This window comes from Propithecus coquereli, unplaced genomic scaffold (genome assembly GCF_000956105.1).
Source record: "Propithecus coquereli isolate 6110/MARCELLA unplaced genomic scaffold, Pcoq_1.0 Scaffold95, whole genome shotgun sequence".
NCBI classification, from domain to species: domain Eukaryota; kingdom Metazoa; phylum Chordata; class Mammalia; order Primates; family Indriidae; genus Propithecus; species Propithecus coquereli.
In genome coordinates, this window is record NW_012155840.1 from 3,896,536 (window position 1) to 3,919,290 (window position 22,755).

The 22,755-nt window shown below is 35.9% G+C and overlaps 1 protein-coding gene across 2 annotated transcripts in view; it reads right to left on the reverse strand.

Annotated features, from left to right (window-relative positions):
• Nucleotides 1-22,755, reverse strand: part of BNC2 (basonuclin 2) — a 403,512-nt gene that overhangs the window by 137,359 nt on the left and 243,398 nt on the right. For both annotated transcript variants that reach the window (XM_012665017.1, XM_012665016.1), the window contains one exon: nt 4,539-4,641. Coding sequence is in view for 1 of the 2 variants with exons in the window: in XM_012665016.1 (XP_012520470.1) it covers nt 4,539-4,641 (103 nt within the window). In the remaining variant the exon portion in view is untranslated. The remainder of the gene's footprint in view (nt 1-4,538; nt 4,642-22,755) is intronic.

Sequence of the window (22,755 nt, forward strand, 5' to 3'; positions counted from 1 at the left end):
GCTAGAGTGCCGTGGCGTCCTAGCTCACAGCAACCTCAAACTCCTGGGCTCAAGTGATCCTCCTGCCTCAGCCTCCCGAGTAGCTGGGACTACAGGCATTCGCCACCATGCCCAGCTAACTTTTTCTATATATTTTTAGTTGTCCAGCTAATTTCTTTCTATTTTTAGTAGAGACAGGGTCTCGCTCTTGCTCAGGCTAGTCTCGAACTCCTGAGCTCAAAGGATCCGCCCGCCTGGGCCTCCCAGAGTGCTAGGATTACAGGAGTGAGCCACTGCGCCCGGCCCTCCCATTACTGTTCTTATCCTAATATCTTATTTTGGCACTTTTGAACAAAAGAGAATTGAACTTGTGGGAAATTTTTGTTGTTGTTATTTTTCAGTATACTCAGATCGTTTCAGGTGAATGAAAGAAAAGCAGAGAATAGACAATGCAAACATGAGAAAAGAAATACAGCAATTAAGTGGCAATAGGCTAGAGTCCTTAGAACTTAGAAGAGGATCATGGCAAAATTAAAAATTCTGGGCTATTTCTGGTCTACCAACTAGTTATTATAGACTCGGTATGGCCATGATACACCAAAAAAAAAAAAAGTTTGTTTTAAATAAAGTTAAATTCAACAAGCTCTGCTTTCTATTATCAAAGTGAAATCAAATCTCAGTGAAAGCACTGAAATTCATTAATTGGGGGAAGAGGTAGGAAATCCTTTATTAATTCAGTGGGAAATACTGGTATTCAAAGAACTGTTTTTGGTCATTCCTTCTCCCCTTAACCCACTAGTGCTAAAGATTTCAAGGAACTAATTTGAGAATAGTAACATGCCCCACTAAGTAATTTCAAAACCCAGGTGTTACAGTATAATATAATGAATTAATCACTCTCTTTAAATTTTTAAAACATCTTTCTTAAGGTTTTTCTAAAGCAGCTAATGTCAACAACTCAAGCAGACTTGAGAAACAATCTGTAAGGCAATGGAGTATGTGTGTGTGCGTGTGTGTACACATATATACATAGACACATATGTATGTGTGTCTATGCATATATATGGTAATAATGACCCATAAAATCCAACATTTTAGGAATAAATTGAAGATGCTGCTAACAAAGGGGATACAGGAAGATGTTTATTCAAAAGAGGCCAACAAATTTCTAAAATCTTCTTCTTCTTCTTTTTTTTTTTTTAAAGAGACAGGGTCTCGCTTTGTCGCCCAGGCTAGAGTGCAGTGGTTTGATCACAGCTCACTGCAATCTTGAACTCCCTGGGCTCAAGATCCTCCCATCTAAGCCTCTGGAGTAGCTAGGACTACAGGCACATAACACCATGCCCGGTTAATTTTTTTTTTTTTTTTTGGTAGAGAAGGAGTCTTGCTATATTGCCCAGGCTGGTCTCAAACTCCTGGCCTCAAGTGATTCTCCCACCTGAGCCTTCCAAAGTGCTGGGACTACAGGAGTAAGCTACTGCTTCTGGCATAAAAATTCTTCATTTTAAAGAGAATACCTGATTTTGGCATGTAGTTATTTTTTAGTTGCAGATATTAAAGTTTTAATAGCACAATAACAGGCAGAGTTATGTTCAGTGCTACCATGAAACAATTCTATTAAATGTATCCCAGTAATCTTATTGCTGTTCCATGCACTTCAGCAGAAAAATTACACACTAGAAAAACCAAGTAACTCCCTTCTCGCCCCACACATAGGATGCTATACTGTGTAAGGCAGCCAGAAAGCTGCTGTGTTTCACCTCTGAGCAGAAATAATTGGAGACATGATTTCAGGGTTTCTGTGCAGGGGGAGGGAATGAAGCAATTAATTGAAATGCTAGGGGCAAAAAGAGTGGGTGCTCTCATTCCACTGCCAATTCAAAGGCTAGAAGCCAACCCCTCACTGTCATACTTGCCCTAATGAACAGGAATTTGCATATCTGCATGTATGTATTTTGAGTTGTACACAGACACATCCCTGTTGTGGAGGAGAAAAGAGGTCAAAGTGATAATTTTGAGGGAAAGAATTAGAATTAATTTGGTTTAGATTTAAGAAACCCCAAAATTAATATCCCAGAAGCATAGAATTTTTAACAGTACAGTAGGAAAAGCACAATCTAGTGTAACAGAAATATCTTATTCAAGTTGGGTGAAAAATCACATTCTTCAAAATAATCATTGGCCAGGAATAATTTATGTTGTTCAGGAAGGAAGAAATATTGCTTTTTTTTTCATTATACTACTAATGTAATATGCACATGGAAGTTAGACAGATAAAACAAACTCTGGCGACACAGGCTACTTCTATACTCACAAGGCTACCATAGCAGATGATAGTAATACAAGATGGCTTTGGAAAAAAAAAAGAGAGTAAATGAAAAGCCCTTTGTTTAATGACTGATACCCCCCCTTTACTGCTTATCTGTTGTCCAGTTTATTTTTAATATGTATCATTTATTAAAGACTTTACATACTTTATCTTTAATTTTCACAATAAGACTATAAAGTAGGTATTATTGATCCTATTTTACAGATAAGAAAACTGAGGTCCAGGGATAGTGAGTAACATGTCATGGAAGTGGCAAGGCCAGGATTAGACCTCACAACAGTCTACACCCCTACTGCCAGCAGTAACCTCATGATTCTTTTTTTTTTTTTTATTTCAGCATATTATGGGGGTACAGATGTTTAGGTTACGTATGTTGCCCTTGCCCCCACCCAAGTCCGAGCTTCAAGCGTGTCCATCCCCCGGATGGTGCGCATCGCACTCTTTGTGTATGCATATACCCGTCCCCTTCCTCATGATTCTTGATGGGCTTGGGACTTGAGCTCTGTATCTATTACCTAGCAGAACCAATACTTCTTCAGGGAAAGAAGGATGTTTGGAAGCATTATAGGCTGAATTGTGTTCCCCCAAAATTCATATGTTGAAGCCATAATGCCTAGTATCTCAGAATGTGACTATATTTGGAGAAAGGACGTTTAAAAAGGTGATTACGTTAAAATGAGATTCTTTAGGGTTGGCCTAATCCAATTTGACTAGTGTTCTTAGAAGAGAAAATTTGGATGCACAAGGAAACACCAAGGGCGTGTGCCCAAAGAGGAAAAGACCATGTGAGGGTGGCCATCTCAAACTGGAATAGAAGCCTCTGAATGAAGCCAATGCTGCCAACACCTTGATCTTGGAATTCTAGCCTCCAGAACTGTGAGGATATAAATTTCTGTTGTCTAAGCCACCCAGCCTGTGGTATTTTATTATGGCAGTACAGTCAGAGCAAGCTAATATAGGAAAAGAGAAGAAATACATCGACTGGGAAGGTAACAGTAGCTCATCTGTTGTTCAAGACTGGACGGGGAAGTGTTACAGATTTTGGCCTTGTTGTTAATGAGGCAGGAAAAAGTTCCATCCCTGGGGTACTGAAGGATTACAGGATTGTGGCTACATGGTGGGAACACACTCTTTCCAATGTATTCTTCTCATACTACTCTTTCTCACACACAGAAACATGGCTGAAATGTCCCTGCAACTCTAACACACACACCCTAACAAGCAAGGTACATGATAAATTAAAAGCATTTCAAGGCATGGCCCAGTGTTGTTACCTCAGATCTTGCTAGAATAACATGACATTTATAAAAATACAACCCACTGGATGTTTGGCACTGCTTGGGAATGAAGAATATGTCCACTTAAGAGCCAATACCCCAGGCTGTCAAAAAAATCTCAAGCCAGGATTTCTTTTATAAACATTACCTATCTTTTAAAATTCTGTAGCCTAGGAGGTGAAAAAAAATCTGCTTATTTCCAAGTCTCCTTTTGCTTAAACACAATAAATGTAAACCATACGCAAGAATATGCTACATTCTTAGTCAAGGCACATTGACAGAACAGCTCTGTGCACCTGGCAAAAAGCCTCAATGCTCACATCTCTCACTCTGGGTCACCCCACCCCCAACGCACCCCTACACAGAGCTCACACTTTACCAACACCAACCACCTCCAATCCCAACGCACACTGAAAGGGGGTATTTACGGATTTTTTTTCAGATACCAGCCAAATAATGTTCCCGTTCACTCTCTTGCTCACCTTAGACCATACAAAATTTAACATCTGGAAGGATAAACTCAGCCCCTCACACATGTGACAAGGGGGAACAGTCACCAAGGAGTTCTCCAGCAATGAGAGGTTGCCAGCTTCTCTCTGAGGTCCAGGCCCTGAAAGGCCAACTGTGGTATGTTTGAGTTTCCATCAGGCCGCGTGCTTGCTGGCTGCTCCTATGCTCAGTAAGAGCCTCACGGCCCAACTGTCCCATAAACATTCTGCCCTTCTGCGGACAGTGGCCTGCCTAGCCTTAATTTTTAGAGCCGAGAATATGCCGTTTAAGAGACATGGCCTGAATGTTAACTGTCACTTGGAACACAGCTGACCTCTCCAGGCCAGTGCCTGCTCTAGGAAACACACGTGCACGCACACACACACACACACACACACTCACATTCACACTCACTCTCACATGTACAAAATAAAAATGGGAAGAAAAGCTCCGATTTTCCTCACCATGTGCCACCCAGCCATGTTTACACTGATCACAAGTCCTCAGGTTAATCTTCCCTGGCTGAAAACATTCACACGTGCAGTTTACCAGTGTGCAGCGGATGGCCTGAAAAATAAAGGAGGTAAAAAAACATCAGCATCTGTTCAAAGATACTCTATTTTTTTCAACATTTTAATAAATAATGCCCACTTCCATGTTTAAAGGCTTTATGTTGATAGGGGCCTAGAGAGTTTTAAAAATAAGTTTTGATATCATCAAAATCTCTTAACAACAAAAAAAGCTCATTCACTAATACATTTTGCATCATTCATAATATATATATATATATATAAATTAGAAACACAGACCAAGTAGAATAAGAATAAAGGATCACATACTCTGTAAGATACTGGATTTATAACACCAGAGATCCAAAGAGGAAAAAAAATTCCTGCTAATATATATTTCCACTTAAGTTTATTTACTTGCCAATTAATGCAAAAAATACATTCTAATAAATCAATATTCAAGTGAAATGTTTGCAAAACATGGCAAATATTATTATTAGAGTATTACTTTCTTCTGGTGAATTTCGATTAAATGATTTGCTAATCTTTCAGATATATTTTAAAAGACACTCTTGTTGGCCCAATAAGACCTAAGATATTTTGTTATTGTTTATCACATCTGAATTCTCTTGGGATTTTTTTTTTTGATTTGTTAATTCTATTTTCATTTTTGTTTTGAAAAATACAAAATGATCCTCTTTTATTTTAATGGTGATATAAGAAAGTTTACATTTTGTTGTTAGATCAGATATAGAACAGGAAAAGCCATTTATGTGAACATATTATATATGGAACAGTACAACTATATCATAGAAAACCTGAAAAATAAAAAATCTCTCATTTCCTTACAAGTACTTTAAAAAAAACCATCTCATCAGGCCGGGCGCGGTGGCTCATGCTTGTAATCCTAGCACTCTGGGAGGCCGAGGCGGGCGGATTGTTTGAGCTCAAGAGTTGAAGACCAGCCTGAGCAAGAGTGAGACCCCGTCTCTACTAAAAAAAATAGAAAGAAATTATCTGGACAACTAAAAAACTATGTAGAAAAAATTAGCCGAGCATGGTGGCGCATGCCTGTAGTCCCAGCTACTCGGGAGGCTAAGGCAGTAGGATCGCTTGAGCCCAGGAGTTTGAAGTTGCCGTGAGTTGGGCTGACGCCACGGCACTCACTCTAGCCAGGGTAACAGAGTGAGACTCTGTCTCAAAAAAAAAAACCATCTCATCAGTTTATCTTACAAAGTGAATCCACAGAAAATTAGCATAAATGGAGTGTAACTTTTTATGAATAATCTATATTTAACAATTGTGCTAAAGCTAACCTATGCTCCTTAAATGTATGAGATAAAGTCAATACATTTATCTCATACATTTAATTCTAATTTGCATGGAAATTCTGAAGACAGAATGGATTTATTTTGATCATTCACAGATTAACAATCTACTGTAACTACCTGAACTGCCAGGAAAAGATCTCTCTGCAGATTTAGATGCAATCAGTGATTGCTGATTTTGGGGTGGTGGGCACGGGAATATCTGAAACTCTGTGCCTGAAAGATGCACTCACATAGCTCCAGATGCTCACACTTCTGGAACCATTTGGTCTTTTATATAAACTGTCCCATTTGCAACAGGCAGTATTTTAGATATTGTTTTTATTTTATTTTTTTATTTTTTCCTTATAGCAAACATTGCCTGGTAAAGTATTTTAGATATTGTTAACATGGTTGGGACAAATTCTTATTCTTTACAGAGAATAAGCCTGAATGGGCTTTTACTGTTCCCAGTGCTCTGGGGATCAGGCAAGTGTAAAGTATTTCTCTTTCATTAATTAACATTAAATCTATCGATCCCTATTCAGTGTCAGATGTTGGAGTCCTCACTCTAGACTCCATTCACATTTCACCCTCATCCCTAATTTGCTCTTCTGTTTTCTTCCAGGGAAGTATTCAATTGTATAATCTGTCTGATATTTCAGGGTCTCTCTTCCAATGTCAACAGTCCATTGCACATTAGCCAGCTTGTGAAAGTTTGCTGTATGTATTGGTGATTAAAGGAATCTGTAGGTTATAAAGGAAATTATTTTCCCGAAAGTTCTTATTTCAATTTCAATGATTTATTAACTGAGAAACATATTAGAACATCCCAGGTCAGAAACAGTTTCTTTAAGTAACATGTTCATTAGTTAATGAACTCACAACTTGACTGTACTATGACCAAAATAAAAAGAGTTTAGGAAACAGTGTTTCCACTTAAAATAAGGCACTTGACAAACTAATTATAAATTCAGATATGGGAGCTACGTTGACATTAAAGCATTTATATAATTTGAAGTACAATAATAGAAACTTTCATAAATGCTTAAAAAAATACCCTCTGCTTTACAAAAATCAAAGGAGGACCAATAAAAAAGATGATCTTTCAAGGACAGCTACATATAAACTCCAGCATAAAATACATAAATACTTTAAGTCACTAATTTGATAATAGTTAATTATTTTACAAAAATATACTAATTTTGTATTGTGTTTAAAGTATACTTCCATAAACTTTAATTGTAGTTATGTTCAAGATCAGAGCAAATTAAGAGTGTGAATTTATTTTTATGTATGTTTATTTCTCAACTGGTTGAATCATTCATTCGCTTACTCTGAACTAGTTTATGATTCAAATATTTTGTCTTCCTAAATAACTTTATACATCTGGTACATCTGGGAGTTAAACTTTTCAGATCATCATCCTTTTTTATAAATTCTACTCTTTTTGTACCTAAACATACAAACATTGGAACACCTCAACTCCTTTTGTATATAAACACTTAAGCACTGGAATATCCATTTTGTATTTCTATGAATTCCAGAAGGTCTATTTGTTTTAAATTCAGATTTATATAGACTACAATTGTCCCTTAAGGGAATTACATATATTTAAACAATATGGTCTAAATAAATATTTTGAGTAAGAGACTATTGTGGCTTCAAAGGAAGTTTTATTCTAAATAACATTTTTGAAACGGCATAAAACTTTGACATACTATTTATTCACAACAAAACAGAACCAATGTGATCACTTGCCAACTCACCCACGCTTAAAAAACATAAATTATCATAAAACTATCAAAGCCAGTTAAGCCTCAAAAATGTACATGTTATAAGGAGACATTCGGGAAGAGCAGAAATGAACAAGCTTTCACTTTTGGGAGCACATCACTTCTTCCTTCATTCAGCTAATGTCTGAATGCCTCTAACTCTTTTCTGGGCACGCTGAACAAGGCCAAGCTGTATGTGTTACGTTATCTGAACTACAAGCTTTGAAAATGCAGAGATGAAGAAAAGAAGAGACAGTTCAGTCAGACTGTCCCCACCCATATATGCAGGGATTAGTATTCAGGTCTGGGTGAGGCAGACCTCCAGGATCCTGACCCATGAAAGGTGCTCTGTAATTCTTTCCTCAATTCTTACATGGTCAGCATTTCGTCAACTCCCCAACAACAATAACAACAATACGTTTTCTTAAGCCTGCAACTTATTAAAGTAATTATTTCTTCTGCTTACCTTTATCATGGATTTCTTGAAGAAGAAATCCATGCACCCAGCAACCAACGCTTCCACTTCCTCACCACCACCTACATTTTAATTCTGCAATCTGGATTCTGCCCCACGCTGCTCCTGAAAGTGCTCTCTCTGACAAGCGATGTTCTCATCACATCTGGTCATTTTTTCTAGCCTCTTTGTCCCAGACTGTGATGCAACTCTCCTTCATTCCTGGGCAGGAGAGACTGACTATCCTCGTTTTTCTGGCAGCAACTGCTGACTCTCTCTCCACTGTAAATAAATACAGGTGTTTCCCACGACCAGGCTCTTCATTCCTTAATTTGGCAATTTCATGCCCTCCTACAGCTTCAAATATCATCACTAAGCAAGAAGCATCACTTTGGAGCCAGGCACTGCCTTAAGTGGCAGGAAATGAATGATAGTGTCCCTGTGCTCAAGGACTTGACAGTTTGGGGTTTGTGGGCAGTAGATTTAGACGAGAGACCCTAAGAATAAAAAAGAGGCCCTTAAACATGTTTGAGAAGCATGATCTCTCCCTCTTTATTCCTCTGTGCTTTCCTCTACCAAAGCAAGATTTTTAAATTTATTTATAGCAGCAAACTATTACCTGTTATAATTAATAATATAGCTAGATTTATTGAATATATGCTGTTTTTCAGACATTGTACTAGGCAGCTTACAAATATTGGCCCTCTTAATCCTCAGAAAATAGCATGAAGTTGTTACTATTAATTATTACCTTTATTTCACCAGTGAAGAAACTGAAGTAGAGATAATTCACTACTTTAAAGTCACTAAACTAGTAAAGTCGCAGATCCAGGAATCAGACCCTGGTCTGTGTGAGCTCTCCATGCCATGAACTAGGAATTTTGCAATACAGTCCCACTCACAGCAAGGCAGTCATGGGCCAGCATTTTCACTGACATTCTTCTTCCTCCAAAAATGATTTATCCCTGCCTTTCCTGTCTTCCACTCTCACTGTTACTACCACGATTAGTCCTTTTTCTAGAATATTCAAACTGGCTCCTAATAACCTACCCATTCCTCTTTTCTCCCCATCTCAGTGAACATTCTCTCAGAGTCCCACATCTCTGATCTTTTTGTATGGCATTAGCTTTGTTGAGATTATTTTCAAACTTCTGTTCATCTCCTCCTACTTGAGTAAAAAGAGTGGATGTCGATCCTTACTGGTTAGACAGTGGACGCCTCTGTCACCCCACCTTCTCCTTGACTATTTTTCCAAAGGAATGCTCTCTACCTGCCCACCTTCCAACCCCACTTGCACTATGAACTACTACTTATCCTTCAGATTTCGACCCAAGGATCACTCACTCCCCAGGGCAGGTGCCATCTCCTATTCAAGGCAAGTTCCCGTTAGTCTCCTGTATCACAACGCATCTGTCATAGCACTTATCACAGGTTGTGAATGTTATATTTATCCGTGTGATTATTTGACTTGAGTCTGTTCCCCCCTCTAGGATTTAAGTTCCATGAGGGCAGCCCAACATGTCTATTGGGCTTACAATGTACGCGCTTAAATCCCTGATTCTCTGAGCTCCTTTCCTCATCTGTAAAATGATAGTAAGAATGACATTGCAACGGTGGCAAAAAACTTAAATGAAATGATAAATATAAAGCGTGTGTTACCCTGTTGGCAACAGTAAAAGTTTGATAAATGGCAATCATTTATGGCCTCAAGAAACTTTCCACATATTATATTTAAATAATTCTTTTTTCCCTTATGATTCTTCCCAATGTATTAAGTTTTACTCCAATACCTGTAAAACGCTTAACGCATAGTTAGTCTTAATGAATAAATGAACACTTTGACATATTTAATACCACATTAGTCATACAATAATCCTCTAAGGTAGGCACATGGATTATTATTTGTGTTTTAATATTAGGGTTCAGAAATGTTTGTGTGTGTTACATGGCTCTTAAATAATAGTGAAGAGCAAGGTAAATCTTCCAATTACTACTCAGTTTATTTCCACTACCAATAGAAAACCAAAGAAAACATACAACAAAAATAAATTACAAATATTCACATTCAAAAGTACATCTAAAATACACAAAGCAGGAAAATTTTGTAAAAAAAAAAAAATCAGGGTTCAGACAGTAACATATTTATATTTGAATATTAAATAAAAGTGCATTTGAAAGTATCTTGGATGAGTTCCAAAGCTCTACACATATGATAGATTCTGTTATCACTAAAATTAAAGTCTCTTTAGCTTTATTATGCCTCATAGCTGGCTTAAACCTACCAAGTATATGTGAATTGAACATCAGTCTTCTCACAAAATGACACTTCTCAGGAAAGCACAAACTGTTGCTTCAGTCAATATACAGTTTACTTCACAAAAGAACTATACACAAGGCTAATTAATAAATCTATTAGCTAGTCCTTGTTTGGAAACATCCTAGTTATTTGACACAAAATAACAAAAGGCAAAATAAAGCCATGGGGCAAAGAAAAACATGAAACATATATTCTGAAGTATTAGTAACAATCATAATAAGAGGAGGAAAAAATCTAAAAATAAAACTCATTTAGTTGTGGGTTTTGGTTTTCCACAAAATAAAACAAAACAATCTATTTGCAAGGAGTTCCCTTCATGTGTTCATTAACTCTGACCAATCTCCCATACATAACTAAAAATCCTTCTTAAATCTGTTTTCACCCTGCTCATTTCTAAGGAGTATAGCAAGATTTACAACTTGAATTATGAAATTTTACTTAAAACATTTAAAAATGTTTAATAGTTAAGTATATGACCTACATTAAAATTAAATTATAGAAAAAACTAATCATTACTATAGCATTCATTCTATCCCATCAGCTTTTACTGTAAACTTAGGTGGTACAATCTAGGTTTATAAATTAATTGACTATAACGATTACTAGTGACAAGGTTCACCACTTTTATTTTTAACAAGAACAAATTTCTTACTAAATTGAATCTTCTACTTTGAAAGTCACATATAGATATCATAAATATGTAAAATTGGCAAACTCTCCATGAAGATACAAAATACCCTGTTATAATTAACTTCTTAGTAATTCATCACTGAGAATATTTTTCACCTCTGAACATATACATACGTCCCAGAATGAAAGGTATGCACAGTGTCAAAGGTGAAATGAACCCTTTCTTACTGAGTAGGAAAATTGTTCTTTAAAGACTTCTTTCCCAGTGGGGAAAAAGTCTGGAATAAAAAATTATCTGTAATGAATCTAAAAGCTAATTATTGCAGGATTGCCATAGAATATATTGCATTAATTACAAAGTAAGAGCTAGGAAACATCGTGGATGAAGACAGTGACCTTGTACATGACTAAAAAGATGAGAAAATTACATTTATACATCTTGTGTATAAGATACGAGACAGTAATTCAAACATTGCCGCAAAGACTCTAAAGAACCCACATGACACTCAGGGTAGTTAAGTCAGCAAATACCTCCCTGTATAATTTTCAGGACAGTTTTCCTTTCTGACTTCATATGGCTAATACGTAAAACTAATTGACTTGGAAAATCAATATAATACTGTCTTTGTAGAAGAAATCAGTTTCCTAAATTCAGCCAAGTCACAATACAGCTTGAGCAATGAAATTCTGCATTTCTTTTGCATGGTGGACAACTACTGAACTTAACTGATGACCAACATGAACTATATGATTACATGTGAAATTCACTTTTATTGGTTATAAAACTCATATATGATGAAAGTAGAAGAGTAGCTACTTGTTGTACTGAAGAGTTCTGTAATCAGATATTCAAAATGAAACAAGAAGACGTGAGCTGGACAGACACAAAACATGGACCAAAAGAGCCACAGTTTTAAAATTCCTACAAAACAGCTTTATTAACAACCTAAAACATCTAATGCTGACTATGATACTACTAACATAAATCTATAGTTTTAGTAAGATGGGTATGTTTTCTATATTTATACAAAGAAACATAAATCTGAGTTTGGGCAATGCACACAGTTGACAAGAAGTGATTATCAGTGATTATAAAGCTTACTGTCAAAGTTAAGGGACCAGAGTATTAAACATAAGGTAAATGCTACCACTCATAACGTAATAGTAATAACAGCAAGTGAAAAACAATGAAGTTATTCTGTTTCTTTACAAAAACTCATGCAAAAATTCATATAATAAAAAAATTATGGAAAAAGTATATATCTAATTCAGTGGTAATGTAACTAGAAAATAAAAATTAACCTTTCAAGAAAAAGTTCCTTACATTTGTCTGTTTTAATGTCTATGAAGAAATAGCACACTGAAAAATGATCATTTTGCTGACCATGATGTGCTCTGAAATTTCCTGGTGTCTTTTCAACAGAAAGGACATTAGATCTTGTGACTGAGACAGAAGATTTCAAAACCCATGGGTCTGCCCAGGCCCACTACAAAGGCCAGATGCCATTGGTTTAAATAGTGAACAACATGGTACAGACAAAAAGCTGGGCAATTCAAAGAGGGTTAAACTTCAACAAAACACCACAAGAAATAAAGTTACAAACCAAGGAAAAACATCATCTTCCCAATAAACACATTCAAAATAACTGAAAGAGATTCATTCAGAAAAGCTGACCTTTGAGTATTATTTGCTGCTAAAAATCATGAGATTTAAAAATCTCATTTTTTAAAAGGCACTATCCCTCCATCAACTGACCAATGGATAAGCAAAATCTGGTACATTAATATGATGACATTTTATTTGACCATAAAAAGAAATGGACTTGATACACACTACAACATGAATGAACCTTGAAAATATTATGCTAAACTAAAGAAGCCAGTCACAAAAGACCAAATGTATGATTTCATTCATAGGAAATATCCAGAACAGAGAAATCTGTAAAGATAGAAAGATTAGTGGCTCCCTAAGGGTGGGGGTAACAGCTAAAGAGCATGGAGTTCCTTTTTGAGGTGATGAAAATGTTCCCCAAATGACTGTGGTGATGGTTTTACATAACTGTGAATATATTAAAATACATTAAATTGTACACTTTAAATGGGTGGAATGGATGTTGTGAAATATATCTCAAGAACTTTGTTTGAAAAGGGGGAGGGTGGAGGGAATCCCACTACACTACCTACTTTCTTTTAGTGGTGTCAAACCATTTAATTCCGTAAGATACCATCCCCCAGGAGACAATGCAACATATTTGTCTTTCTCTTAGTGAGTCTTCAATATTCAAATGCTAAATGAGTGAATAAATGAAAGGTGAACAAACAAATTTCATGGCTGCTTAAACCTGAAAATCCCTTCTACTTTGAAACTACTAAAATCTAATATACCCATTTTAAAACTGACCATTATTTTTTAAATCCACTGCCATTTCTATCAAAAAAAATCCAAGGCATCCTTCAAAAATTTTAGAGTAAAACAAAACAAAAAACAAACCTCTCAGTTATAATGCTCAACAGTACTAGTATAAAGGTATTAAAAAACTGTTAGGAGAATTTGTTAAAAATTGACAATGGTGAATTCTGCGGTGTATGTCAGAAAACATTCCTCAATTTACTGTGATGAAAAAATGACTTCAGTAAAGGCTAAGAAACAAACTTAGTTTATGAGGAGGGACAAAGAGGGAAAACCATAAACTTTTGGGGATGTGTGTATATATGAGTGTGAATGTTTCTTTGACTATGTGAATACATAAATACGAACAGGGAGAAAGGGACACACACAGGCACATAAATTTCACAGACACAGATCCAATGAGCATCTGTAGTCATTACCTTCCGATCACAACCTACTATCAATCGACCTAAGAAAGACCCCATTTAAATAATTTAGGAGTTCAGAGCAAAAATCAACAGCGGGATATAGCCAATTATGTAAGGAAAATACCCAGGCTTCTATGGCATTCAAAGCATATGCAAGCTCTGGAGTGCATATGTGTGTGGTTTGTTTGTTTGTTTGTTTGTTTGTTTTTCAATTACATTAGGTCTGTGGTAATACAAGCTATTTTGTTAGGCGATTAGTAATATTAAAGAAACATGAAATGGAAAGGCATTTCAATTTAGGCAAAAACATTTTATTTTCTTACCTCACAGTTAACAAGATACTTCACTTATTGCCTGTACACTTAACAAATTTTACAGACTACTCAGGCAGCTGTGATAACATAACTAGAAGGAAATACTCTTTCCATGAACATACCTATCAGCAAATTGAAAATAAGGGGTTAGCTCACTGTAAAAAAATAACCACATTTTAACTAAACTCAGTCTGTACTTACCAGAATAAGATACTTTATATAAGGAGCCAAAGTACCTCTGACATCATATGAATGCTAAGTAATAATCATCTCATTTTACCTTAATGTTGAATCAGCAATTTTGTATTCCATTGATAATACATTTTATTCATTTTCACTAATGCATTTTGAAAGGTGGTAATATGATTACATTTCTCTGTGGCATTCATGAAAACAATTACTAATATAATATGATAATGATAGGGAAGACATTAATAAGGAAGGGATTTATAATGAGATGCAAGAATACTTAAAAACCTTTAAGCACTTTACAAAGAAACTACTCCTTATTAAGCAAGAAACAAGACAAGATAAAACCTAAGTTCTGGTATATTTCAAAAGCACCTCCAATCCTGGGAAGAATGATTGATTTGCATAATGATCCCATACCTTGGTGACCAAGTAGAGAGGTACAGGAGTAATGCAAGAGCTCTCCCAAGTTGTGCCAAATGTAAGACATCATCCTAAATTAACTATACCTTTCCCTTCCTAGATGGCTTATGAAGGGCTCCTTTAAGAGAGTAGCTCTTCTAAATCTTTATCCTCTCCCTAAAATTAGGAGCTGGCCACATTATTTCAAATGCCAGAGCACTGTAATCAATCCACTTACCAAGCAAGAGTAAAAGGTAGGTGACCTTTTAACTAAATTTACTCCTCTAGGTTTGTGAAAAAATTTACCCCAGTGAAGCAACAAGGGAGAAAAGCTGTTGCATTTTAGAATTTAACATTTCAAATGACAATTGATTACCCAGGCAGAATGAGGCAGACATTGTGAGACTAGTAATATCCCATGTTTGTAGAGTGTTATGAAGCTTGCATAATATTTCAAATACATTCTCTTATTTAATCATCAAAATCCCTGAAATTAGAGATTTTTCAAACAGCAGAAAATGAGGCTCTGAGATGTCCCTAAATGGCTGCAGCCAAGTAATCCAGGGCTCTTTCTACTCTGCTTGGGTATGAGAGGAAAGAAGCAGAATAATCCCCCTTGCTACCCTCCTCCTCAATGAGATTTCCTCAGATATTTCTTCAGTTGTAATAGAAGCTCATGACTGAATAGGAGATGTGAACAAAACCACACGGAAAGAGGGAAAGCGATGGGTAGAGATTTAAGCAACTTGAAAAAGTAGGGGAAACTGCTAAGTAAGCAGTTAACAATTTATACTAGAATTTTCTACAAACAACATGGTACATTTTAGATGAAGAAAGTGATTCAGAACATCATTTTATAGAGTCTTTAAATGGTTATATCAAGAAATGTCAAAATCTGAAAAAAAGTGAGACAAGGTACTCCCAAGAACACTTGGTTTATTATATAGCAGTTTACTTACACCTTTTTTGGGATTGTCCATTAGTAACACATCTCAATAAACATTTTAATACCTTCCATTGTACATATATTATCTCTGATTACAAAACAATATGTTTCTTTGCCTAAAGCAGGTATCACCACAGGAACCATACCTATTACAAATAAAAATAATGATATGATGAACAGTCTACATGCCCCTTATACGTTATTTATGGCAGGTCACAGATTCCCCAGGGGTCTGTGCTGAGACCTGGACTGGCTTCATTAGAGCTTCATATAAATCAATGAAGGCACATCTTGATTTTACTTACCAGTGGCTAGAGTCACTGGAATTTTTCAAGTGAAACCTCTCAGGTAATACATTTTTTAAAAACACAAATACAATGTTATCATTCTTGTAAAAGGTGTTTTTTTCAAATTCAAAGGGCTAAATTCAGATGCTCAGAGAAATCCCACAAATTTCTATGGGATCTATAAGCATCTGAGGGAAAAATGTGCTCTAGAGTATTGAAAAAACAGTATTCTCTTTTTTTCTTTTAAAGATTACTTGGTTTAAAAAACAGGCACATACAGAGAAAGGAAAGACATCATCTAGTTACTAACAAATGCTTCAACGTCACTGAGCAAAGTGAGAGACCTATGCAGTGGTTGTCAGGAACTTTGAGCTAACCCTTGAAAATTAAGAAATAAATAGAAAGCCTTGTGGGGGAGGAAAAAAAGAGTCTTCCAGAACAATGTTAATGTCATCTTGGGCATGTGGACTGGGTTCACATGTGTGTCAGCTGAATCAACATAATGGGCTATAACAGCTTCGAAGCAGCTAATATGGTCCATTGGGTCAATAATCCGTGAACTAAGAAGGATTTACTTGATAGACTATAAATGGTTCATAAGAACTCAAGAATCACTCCATCAGATCAAAAATCCAATTTTCATATGGTGCCTTTCTACAAATTAGCCAAAAGAAAGTAATGGCTCTGAAGGACTTCAAGGTCTATCAGTTAAAAATTCATGTTTTAAAGAACAGTGTAGAGGAAGAAATAAAAACTAAAGGTCTTTGGGCGGGGGGAGGTGGACCAATATATTCAAGAAAAATATTCAAGGGGAAAATTAAAATTAAGTATTAAATACATTTAAGGGGAAAATATACTTACTTAAGGAAAGCCACTTATAATATGAAATATTCAAGAGGATTTTCATATTTTCACCATGACTGTACGGATACAAACTAAAACACAGACACATATACATTCATATTTTCTCTCTTTCTCTCTCCCCCCTCCACATATCTACGCAAAGTAAATTACAAAACATTATTTCTAAGATAGCAACATTTCAAAATGAAAGTTTATATTTTATTTTTGCTTTTTTACACTGTTTGTATTGTGGGTCTGAGACATTTGAGAGAGCATACGGATATTGGCAAACTCTTTCATTTTCACTTACGGAAAAGCAGACAGAAGAAACTGCCAAAGGTAAACAGTGAAAACTACAATATGTTTTCAACATTTAAGAGAGAGAGAGAGGAGGGTTGATTCCCTGGCTAGCCAAAGCTTATACAGGCAGTGTTTACAGATAACTGTAACTTCTGCCCTCTCTAGACTGCAAAGAAATAGGAGCCTTTATCCTGTATTTATAAATTTCATTACCTATTCACACTAGGTGATAGTGGTTGTAGATTAATTTTTTAAAACGTACGCCTATGTATGTGAATAATTGTATTTACTAGGTTCATGGCGATGAAGAAAAGCAGGGAAAAATACTCCAAAAATATAACAGGCTGTAATTAGAATTCTTAACAAGCAAGAATTCCTTTACTAGGGAAGAAAATGGGATCTATCATTTCTCTCTCAAAATGCTATTAGCCTCTCTTCATCATAAGAACAACAAAAAGGAATCATTTCTTTCTCTTTACAGGAGTAACACTGAATAAAATAATGGATGTTTTTACATCAAAGTGTATTAGCTATTGACATAAAAGCTCGGTCCTCTTAACTTTTACACAAGGGAAAGAAAAATTCCAATAATTCTTAAATAGACAGATAAAACTTTTCTCTGTGGCTACAGCGATGTACTATTATATGTAACTGCTTATTTTTAAAAAGAGTCTTATTGGTGCTCTCTGAAGGATTTTCTTTTATACATAGCTTTATCCTATAATTTTGTCCCTGTTGGGCATGCTGCCTAAATTTAAACACAAACAGTCAAGCAATGAAGAAACATTAACACATTTACTGTGAACAAAAACTCCCAGTTGTACAGTGAAATTTTAATACATTTCAACTTATCTCTTTTACTAATGGGGAGAATACAAACCCTGCAGGAATTCGCTCTGCAAACTGGTAATTACAGTAGACTCACTTTTTTATAATGCATATGTATAGTCAGACACAAAAACCCTGGCTGCCCTTTTGATGTAGGTTACAATAGAAATGTTTTAAAAAATTATGAAAATCTGCAGCAATACTAAAGGAATGCATTATTTCATGGAAGAGTGTCCTTTAACTCTGCATGTGGACACAAATAGACATATATTTAGATATTTGCTTTACACATCAGAAGGCACAAGCTTTATCTGCATGTGCTTTTATGTCATTTTCCCCATAATCTTAAGCGTACAGAATAAATCTACTATTTGTACAAAGCTAGTTATGATTTTAAATATAACTTATTTATCACATAAAGATGATATTCTTCCATTCCATGCCTGGTTTTCCTATTTTGCTCTCTCAAGTTTTGAGGATTTAAATCTCAAATATTGAGATCTCATCGAATCTCTTCATTAAATAATTAAGGTCTGCAAACCAATAATTTGTCTCTCAGTATAGGCATATGTGCCTCTTGATGAAAGAGACCCTATAAGCATACCTGAAGAGAATAAGAACTCTATACTGTAATATTAATAATAGTATCATAGATAATTGATAGAAATGAAATAAAAATCTTTGTTACTATTCACATCACTTGCTAGACATTTTACATTCATCTGTCAAATTTCTGGTTCCATAACAACTTTCTAAGAAATTGAATTCTGCTACTCTGCTAAGAGGTTATCAATATATAATTTATGTTAAATTCAGATTTTCTTAGTATGACCACACTGGGGGAAAAAATAAAAGCAGATAAAGCTTCTAAGTGAGCATAACTTTTGTAAAATTTTATGAATTAAAAAAAACAAAGAGATTAAGTTGCTAAAATGTCTATTACTGAGTATTAGCTACAAATTCCAGGGATAACTTCCTAAATATAGAAACAATAGAATTCAGAAAAGCACGTATTTATTACCAAAATATCCAAGTTGCTGTATAGAAATCATTGCGTGGTCATCCAATTTCAGATAAGAGTAAAAAAGAGGTAAACATTCTTGGTAGGCTTGGCTGTGGCAGAATGGACTCATCATTATAGGGAAGAGACATTTTAGATACACTAGAAATAATACCTCCTTCTAAGGCTGAATGCCTAGTTGTTGTTCTAGGCAATACTAGTCACATTCTAACCTTAGGTCTCCCTGTCAGTACAGAAAAGAATACCTTCCCCTCCACCATTACCACCCTTCTGCTCCCAATCTACTTTTTATCACAGTGTGCCTGAAACCAAAAATAGAAAAACAGACTCATCACAGCTCAAGAGCCAGGCATCGGCTCTGTTACAGGTAATGCATATATCCTGAGACAACACCTACTGCTCCTATCCGGAAATTAAATGACATGCTTTCTGTTTCTTAAAAAGCCACACACCAAAATATGTATTTTTCTATATTATTTCCTTAAAATTAGTTCTGACAGCTGCCCATTTTCTTCTTTGATCCAAGTGCTACTAAAAATATTAAATAAGTTGTAGCTTAAATATGAATAAATGAACAACAGAAGTGTATCTCAAGGACAACTGTACATGAAACTTTAGCCTTTGCAACATCCATTCACACTATACAAACACAACATTAAAGAGTAGCACCTTTAAAACATATGTGGTCTATCCTAGACAAAGCATTCGTGCCTTCATTTGCTCAGTCTACTACTCCAAAGACAGTGCTAGAAGTTGTGAAATATAAAAAACAAAACAAAAAAACAAATATACCTCCTGCTCCCTCCTAACTGAATTTTGAAGGTAGAGTCATCAGGCAATGAGCTTAATGTCAACCATATTCAAGTAATTTGAAGAATTAAATTATTACTCATGCACTGTAAAGATTTATAACCTCCTTAGGATCAAAAAGAAAGAAGTAGAAATTCAATATTCTCTTTCCCTTGCTGCAAGGCACAGAGATAGCTGTGAACGAAAGCCTACAATATACAGCAGCCTGTCATAACAACACACACACACACACACACCCTTCTAACACCTTCTCCAAATGAATGGTTTCCTCGATTTTTTAAGTTAAGGTAAAAAGTAGTTTGAGGGACTCAATATGAATTCTCCACACAGGCTGATGAAATCCTCACAATCTGCTTTCCTCTCTGGAAAAGAATAAAATGGTTAGCATATTACAGAATCTTGGTTAGTAAGTAGGTAAAATAAAAAAACAAGCAATATACTAACATATGCTCAATATATACACCTGAATTTTTCACTGATGATTTACAAGGCATTTCCATATGCTGTAGTGCTTCCACTAGTCCAGTGTGAGTACCATAGGACAAGCTAATATATTATTTCATGAGCAAATACAAACAAGGTAGCTTTGGCTATCTAAGAATAATAAAGGAAGACAGTGACAACCAGTAAAGTTTTGCTGTATTTGTCACTCACTCACTCACATTTAGAACTCTGATATAAATGAAATCTATATCTACACTACATTATGTACTTTAAATAATCCATGAGAGAACCTAAACAGATGACCACAGATACTGCTATTTATGAAACCAGACATCAGCTGAATTTCTGCAAAGTACCTCAGAGTTTGCAAAATGACTATTTTCTAACCTATTTGCACAATTAGTATGTTCCACTTGTGTGAACCATAAACAAATCAGGAAAGCACAATTCAATATGTTTTTCACTGAAACATTACCTGAATATCCATAGAGCTGGCAGTAAGCATGCTTTAACATTTTATATTTAATCATATCCGGTAAATGTGAAGCTATTATTTTAATTGTAAAATGTATTATCTGTGTTCAAGTTGTTTAACACCGAGACACAGCTGCCAGATGGTATGCTTCAGAAAAAAGTAAAGTAGACGTGGTAGAATTTTAAGTGGGTATGTATTTATTTGCAAAGTAGTTATTTTCTTTTAGACAACTGGTCTACTGACAAATTCAGCTTTTTATTCCTTAAACAGAGAATAACAAATTTTAGAGTACACAATGCTTATCTATCCATATTCTAGCTGCCAACGCATCATTTTTAATATTTATCTCCATAAAAAGTATTTTTGATTCTCTGGGTTTATTAGTTAAAATAGTGATTCTCCCCACCCACATCAATTAATCTACTTATTTAATTTTAAAAAGTTAATGACGGAAGGGAAATCTTCTGGCACTGGAAGTAGTATAAAGTGGTAGTGTTATCAGCTAATAAAGCTAGTTTGTGGGTGAGGCTCTTACACCTGAGTTAATAACTTGAGGTTCTCTGTACACAGTTGTCAGTCAGGCATGTTACCTTTTCATCTAAGAAAACAGAAAACATAAAAAAGAGGAGTGAGTAATGTAAAATGCGTACTAATAATGCCTTCAGTGTGAAAGTGCTTCTTGCTATAATTTGGGAATCACAGAAAATAGCGATGACACATCTATTATGTAGACACCTTAGATCGGGTAAGGGGAGTCTGTAATTTAAAGGTGAGATTTATCAATATCCTGAGAAAACAAGGTTTCACAGCACAACCTCATCTTTATGGGCCAAATATTTTCACTTCTTTAAACAAAGCAAAACAAAACCCTTACCTATTAAATATTTAAAAAGTACAGATATATGTCAGAATCATCTGCAGTGCTTTGCAGAAATACAGGTGTCCAGGACCACACTCCAGAATCAATGAATTAGAAATTCAAGTACACTTGTACAACACCGAGAAGAAGTGACTCCTCAAATCTTGTACCCCAGGCACCTCACTTACCTCACCCTCCTCCTTTCCCTGTAACTGCTAACACTACTGTGGGACCTGCAAGAGGCATGAAGTGTGCTCGGGACTAAGCAATGGACAGAAATGCAAGAAGATGCTCTTTATAAAGGACCTCGAGGGTAAAAGGAAATCCCAAACTTGTTTTGCATCCCTTTGGACATCGTGAGGGAAGTAAGCAGTTTCCTGAGGAAGGCCTCATGAGCTTTTCCAAGCTTAGAAAGCAGAGCCTCTCATAGGGAGCTGAGGTCCAAGCCAACTGTTGAAGCAAGATCCTACTACACAGTCCTGAGCCTGGAACTGATGGAGAGGGGAAGAGGAAGCTAGGGAAGGCAGGGTCTGGGTACCTAAATGGCTATCCATTTTCATTTTAAATGGATAAAGGGAAAAGACATAAATGATTAATATGACTAATCAATTCCCTTAGTAATTCCCTTCCTCCCTCCTGCGACCACTCACTAGTTTTTCAATATGCATTTGAGAAAGTGGAGAGTTTGTTTACAACTGGCCATGACCATAGTCTACAACTGGGGGTCAGGTAATATCTGTAAATTTTAAAAGATAATGTACAGGAGAGCACCCAGCAGAGTACCTCCGATGTAATAAGTGCCCAGTAATGTTTCTCTTCCCTCTTTCGTACATAATCATCAAAGTATGGAAGCCATAAGCAGCAATCAAAGCTGTGACATACTTAAAGGGGGCTAATCTGCTTTCATACTTTTTTGTCATTCCAAACCCCTTGCAGCAACTAAGTCCTTCACTCCTGACCCTTATGTCGAGTTCTTTGCCTAATTTATGGTAATTGTAACTGAATCGGGCCAAATGGCTCCCAAACTGATTTTTGAAAGACTAATGTGTCAGCCTGGCACGGTGGCTCACACCTGTAATCCTAGCACTCTGGGAGGCCGAGGCGGGCAGATTGTTTGAGCTCAGGAGTTTGAAACCAGCCTGAGCAAGAGCGAG